We start from the raw sequence: 6,229 nt of genomic DNA, 5'->3' as shown, positions 1-6,229 counted from the left end.
CGCGATGAGACGTTTTTTGTGATTCAGAAAACTCAAATTTAACAGTTTTTCTTCAAAATTTGAAATTTCTAACCGTGTAGTTGGGTGCTGTCCGAGTACTCTCAGGCGTTGCGATTCTTGTCTCTAAGTAAGGCTGCTCAATTCTTTGTAGTTTTTGAGGCAGAACGTTTTCATTATTTTTCAAAAAAAAATTCAGAAAACTTGAAATTAATTTTTTTTTTAGTTTGAAATTCCTAAACCTTTAGTTGGGAAGCTGTCAAAGTACTCTCAGGGGTTGCAAATTTTGTCTACTAATTTGACTGCTCAAGTTTGTAAAATATTCGAGATACGAAGTTTTCTATGGTTTTTGAAGCTTGTCATCATCTTCCTCATCTACTTCTTCGCTGAATGGTTCTGACACGGGATCCGAAATGTTTGTCGGAACCGTAGATGATTTTGTGGATGATCGTTTTGTAGATGATTTCGTAGATGAGCTCTTGGAGCTTTTCGTCCCGGACGACTTCTAAAAGCAAAACGAGTTATATTGACCTTGGATAAAGAATTGGTTTTATTTTTGGTGAAAATAGTTGTTTATTGTGGCCTATCCAAAAATACTAACCGAATCTGATTTTTGCGTTGATGACCTGGAAGACCGGGTGCTTCTTTTCTAAAAAGTTACTATAGATATATTTGTTCAAATTAGTTATAACTTGTATAGATGGTCGTATGTCATCAAATTTGGTCATATGTCATCGAATATCAATGCCTGTGATTCAACCAATGCGATTTTTACCAGTGTTCTGTTGAGTGTAAGAATCGTACTATAATATACTTGCCGATGATCCTTTACTCTTTTTCTTTGACGTCTTTTTTCCTCCTAGACAGCCACAGTTGCACATATTCTGGGAAACCCACTGAAAAAAAATCAAATTCAGCTTTTTTTTAACTGCATTATTTATTATAAGAGTTAAATTTACTGGTCCGGCGGCAGTGCACCCATCATTCTGACCACACTGCATGGTGTAGTAATCTCGGATTGATTGACAAGGCCTAGGGCCCCCTGGTGGCAATGAACATGTTGGACCCCAGAATGGATGAAGAGGGGGGAGACTTTCGTCCATGTAAAGCGACTCTCCCATTATTGGCCGTCTAGTGAAAGGTACATTACATGGACTTGGACATTCGTATTGGTTGAAACAACGCGAGCGGCTCTGCGACTGAGAAGAATCATTACAATGACATGGCACATCTTCACTTGATGAGTCATCGTCCGTTGAAAATTCAGAAGTCTCTTCATTTTCACCTGCCATTTTGTTTGTGTTAGTTTTGCAGCAACAGTTGCGGGAATTCTTCTGAACTCGCTTGTCATTTTTACACTCGCAGCCTATCGAGCGGGATTCAGTGACAGTTTGGAACTTCTTGTTGCTTGTTTGAGGTCCTGTGTTGAATTCTATTTCTCTGTCAATGTCAGAAGCAGCGTCATCACATTTGCAACTCACAGCCTTGCAGTAACAATTGCCAGCTGATGCATGAGCAACTGTAGGCTGAATTCGTTGCTGAAAAGGTTCTGGTTTTGGCTCACTGTTTCGTTGGCAATGACAAACACCAGTGTTTTGTTCATTAGGGTTGTTTGAGGCCATAGTTTGATCGTTTGGATCGGTTGCAGGAGTACAATAGCATTTCCCGACCTGCTCCAGGTTTTGACCATTGTGATTGCTGTAATCATTTTGACGTTGACTATACATGTTGTTATTATTGTTGAGGTTCTGACTGAATCCTTGGTAGCGGTTATTGAAATTGAACCTATCAATACCGTCAAATATGCTCCTATGTTGAGGAAAGTTTCCATTTTCGTTTGAATACGGATATGTCAGTGCATTCTGTGAAAATTGGTTAGCATTTGCACCAGATTGTGATCCCGTAGTTTGGTTCGCGTTGTCATTTTGTGTTCGGTTGCTGCTACGATGCTTTCTTCTGCTGTTGCTTTGAGCCATAAGCATTGACTGATGCATCAAACACTGCCTCAGCATCATGTTTTCTGATTGAAGTATCATTTGTTGAACATCTTCTTTTGTACATGTATTTCTTTTGCTTTCTGTTTTTCTGCTATTTTGCCTTTCGTCCGAACATTCGTCGCAGTCGCAATCGTTGTTACGCTTGCCTTTTTTAATCGGTTTTTGGTTCTCTTTGAACATCATGTAGATGATTTCTTTGGTTATTTGTTCAGTCTTACCTTGACAACAGCACAATTTCACGGTTTTAGTATCGACTGAAGGGTTGTTTTGATAGCCTTGTGGAACCATACTGGAACTTCGTCGACGTCGCCGGTTATCTAATCTGGAATCAGGTTGCGATCCATTTGCGTTCTCGGGTGTGCTACATCTACAAAGCGGAACATCGTTCAAGTTTATCTGAGGAGCTTCCTGGATTTGATTTCTTGGACGTCTGAATTGTTTCTTCCTGCGTTGTCCGGGCTGTTTTTGTTTTTTCATTTTTCGGAAGCTCGCGATCAGAAGGGGTTCTCCGGATCCTTGCTGATGAGTATAGACCGACATGTATCCTTCATTGTTGTTATTGTTATTGATGCTGTTTTGTGTGGACAAGTATCTGGGCATCGAGGATCTCATGTCATTGCCATCATTGTAATAAGAGCTGTTTCTGGCTACTATTTGACTGTCAGTCTGCGCCTGAGGATTTGACTGATAGTTGCTTGTCATGTAACTGACTTGCATAGAGTTCTGGTTGCTGTGACGTGGACCTGGGTCTTGATGCGATTGCGAAGGATGGAAGTTGTTTGAGTTTTGAGTGTTTGAGTTGCAGAAGCATTTGGACTGTTGTGAACTTTGCTGGTCCGGCGGCACGTTTGTCGAGCAGAAGCACTGTCCAGGCGCTTGAGAGTTACTGTGGTCTCCTTTACAATTACATCCTCCTAAAATTAAAAAATTTTGTTGTCTTGTTCAATTTGCAGCGATTCCCTATGATTTAATCAGATTATTTGAATAGTTTTTAATTTATCTAGGAACGTGTAGGAACGAGAAATATTAGGTCAGGATACAACAACCGTTATCATGAATATGATTACTCTTGCGCGAGCAAGTGTTTTATGATCGAGAATTAGACTTTTTCCCCCGTAAACAAATTTTATTTTAAATTTGTAAGAAATTGAATTTGCTTTATTATTGAACCTTAATAATTTCCAGTCTCCTTTCCACTTGGTCTGTAGGTAATGCGGCCGCCTTGGCATTCTAAAGCCTGGGGTTTGAACTTTTTTCTGGGAAAATTTGCATTGTCTGTCTATTGCTTGCCTGGTTATGTTTTATCGGCTTAATTGCCCCATCACGGGTTTTTGCACGGCAAGCAATTTTTCCTGTAAATGCAAGTATTGCTGATTTTCTCCTCTACCCGGCCGGACCGTGGTTTTTTCAGCATCTATGAATCTGATTTTTTTTGTCCGGAAAAACTGCATTGGAGGCTAGCTTGCAATGCTTTGCTTCCAATGTATCGCAAGTGATACAAATTTTCGCTTCGCCGCTTTGTATTATATTGAGATATCTATTTAAAAATTTGTCGTATCAATAGTAATTTTGGTAAGCTAGCTTCTTATACTAATTTGAAAATGGAGAAAAAGGTTATTGCGAACTTTGCTGATCCGGAGGCTTGTTTGTCGAGCAGAAGCACTGTCCAGGCGCTTGAGAGTTACTGTTGTCTCCTTTACAATTACATCCTCCTAAAATAAAGATTTTTTGCTTTCTAATTCAATTTACAGCGATTCCCTATTATTTAATCTGATTATTTGAATAGTTTTCCATTTATCTAGGAACGTGTAGGAACGAGAAAGGTGAGGATACAACAACCGTTATCATGAATATGATTACTCTTGCGAGAGCAAGTGTTTTATGATCGGGAACTGGACTTTTTCCCCCGTAAATAACTTTTCTTACAATTTTGTAAGAAATTGAGTTTGCTTTATTATTGAACCTTAATAATTTCCTGTCTCCTTCCCACTTGGTCTGGTAATGCGGCCGCCTTGACATTCCAAAGCCTGTGGTTTTAATTCAGGCAGATTCAGGAAAATATATAACATTAGTTTTTGTTCAATTGTAAATTTTTGTAGTATTTTTTTTCAGTAAAGGGCCATAGAATCAGAAAAATAGCCATACATAGAATAAATTTATTGAAAAACTTCGCCCCACTTTTATTGCGAGACTTAAATTGTGAAATATGAAGGGTGAAATGTATGAGGGGCGAAATGTCCCAATACAATTTAGGAGGGGTGACATGCGTGTAGACGGACAATTGAAAGGCAATAATAGAGTAGCTTAATGAATGCAAAAATTGCAGTAGAATTGAATAGAGAGTGCAGTTTCTCATCGCGTAACTCGTTGGTTTTGTGTCATTTAGTAGCTAGCCTACTTTTGGTCTAATTTTTGAGGAATTGCTTTCTTTGGAATCCGAGATCGGAGCAAAAATCAGTGAGTTTGCCAAAAATATGAAAGTTATGCAATTATCTGAAACGCATAACAATCACTTTTATGACATTTTTAATTTTCAAAACTCGAATCAAGCTACTGGCCACTTTTTAACTTCTGGCAAATAATTTGTATCTTGCATGCTATTTGTATCTGGGATTCTAAATTTTTAGTTTAAAAATCTTTTATTCGTAGGCAAATTCCGTGTTAGTCTATATCCAGAGTTCTAACGATTGTATCTATGATTCCTATTCTAACTTTTTGCTTATGTTTTTTCGGCTTCATGGTTGTCGAGTTAAGCTCAGTAATTAGTTTCCGAAACATGTGAAGCCACTTGCGTACTACATATATGGCACCCTTAGATCATATATGGGCTGTGCATGCAATTTTTCTCATGAAGTTAATTTTTAGTATTGGCTGTCGGCTTGCTACCTAATTGTTAAAAGTTTATTTCGAGGTTAAAATCAATGCGTTAATCCGCACCTCTGGCGTAGAGGTAACGAACATGACTGCGAAGACAAAAATTCGTGATTCGATTTAGCGTGCCAAAAAATGTTGCTCATTTTTTCAATCTTTGAATTTTTAATTCAAAAGAGTAATAAATTTTGCCTTGTCCGAATTTTGGCTATTTGGTTATTGTTCCGACCATTTGAAAACTAGAGAGGAGCTTAGTATTCGGGTGTGTTTGAATTTTTTCTTTTCTATATTTTCCAATCAAAATCTGCTACCACAAATAATTATCGGAGAAAGTTGATTAATATATCATATTAAAGCCTTTCAGTCGTGATTCGAACGTCATTAAAAGATTTCGAAAAAGTCTTCTCGAGAAAAACCGATTTGTAATTTTCAAAAAAGTACAAAAAATGAAATATGCTGCCGTTTTTTACAGTAATTTTTTAACGCTGATATTCTGGTACATATTTTTGTATCGCATGTGAATGTTGGCATGGTTTTGCTTGCAATTACCTGGAAGAGCCAGTTGGTTATTGTTGTTCGAGTTCGAATTGTGATCACCGGCGCCATCACACTCGTTGCAAATCCTCAAAGTAATAGTACCTAAATCACCCCCTCCTCCCCTTCCCCCTCCCTGATTGGATGAACAGTAACACTTCCCTTCTTCTTTGTCACAACAAGTCTTTTGTTTCTTTCGAGGGGTCTGGGTTCCCTTTTCAGAACAATCGCTCTCCTCAGAATCGAGACAATCACATGCGCTGTAGAACGTCTCCTGTACTTTCATTCGGAGTAGAGTAGCGGATCTCTCGTTTGATTCCTGGTCGCGTTTTTGTTGCTCATTCTTAAGCTGAGCAATGCTGTCAAGCATCTGTCGATTCTAAAGGAACAATAATGATTGGTTTGTGAACTTAAGTTGCTTGAACCTATTAAGTCTCTTCTAATGTTTTTGAACTACCTGCAACAAAACTATTATTTTCATCATTATCATTTGAAAATTTAGCCGGTAATTACATCTTCAGGGGATGAAAGATCCTTCAGACTCAGACATTTTCAAGCAGGGGTGGATCTAGGATTTTATCGAGGGGACAATTTTGTCGACCTTTCTGTCGACAAAATATATTCTAGCCGTTTTGGGCACTTTTTGGAAAATGTTGTTCAAAGTTCAAAAATTTTCGTTTTTTCAGCGCGCGCTCCTCTTCAAAATAAGTATATATTGGCACCCTCAGATAAATTTTGGGGTTGGTTGGCCCAAAATTAATGTCACTACGCTTGCGAATAGCAAGGGTTATCAAATTGGAATGTAGGCTTTTTTTTCGGGTTAACAACTA

The 6,229-nt window shown here is 38.3% G+C and overlaps 1 protein-coding gene across 1 annotated transcript; it reads right to left on the bottom strand.

Moving 5' to 3' along the window:
* Nucleotides 1-337: 337 nt before the first annotated feature.
* LOC134840544 (putative uncharacterized protein DDB_G0282133) lies at nucleotides 338-5,769 on the bottom strand. The gene is made up of 4 exons (XM_063856434.1): nucleotides 5,415-5,769; nucleotides 957-2,908; nucleotides 816-893; nucleotides 338-502 (listed from the first exon to the last, which is right to left on the bottom strand). Exons 1-4 carry the CDS (start codon nucleotides 5,767-5,769, stop codon nucleotides 338-340), a joined length of 2,550 nt encoding a protein of 849 aa, XP_063712504.1.
* Between the last annotated feature and the right edge of the window lie 460 nt (nucleotides 5,770-6,229).

This window comes from Symsagittifera roscoffensis, chromosome 1, assembly GCF_963678635.1.
Source record: "Symsagittifera roscoffensis chromosome 1, txSymRosc1.1, whole genome shotgun sequence".
Lineage (NCBI taxonomy): Eukaryota > Metazoa > Xenacoelomorpha > Acoela > Convolutidae > Symsagittifera > Symsagittifera roscoffensis.
Note: the sequence above shows the minus strand (reverse complement) of the source record. Positions and strands in the feature narration are given on the sequence as shown.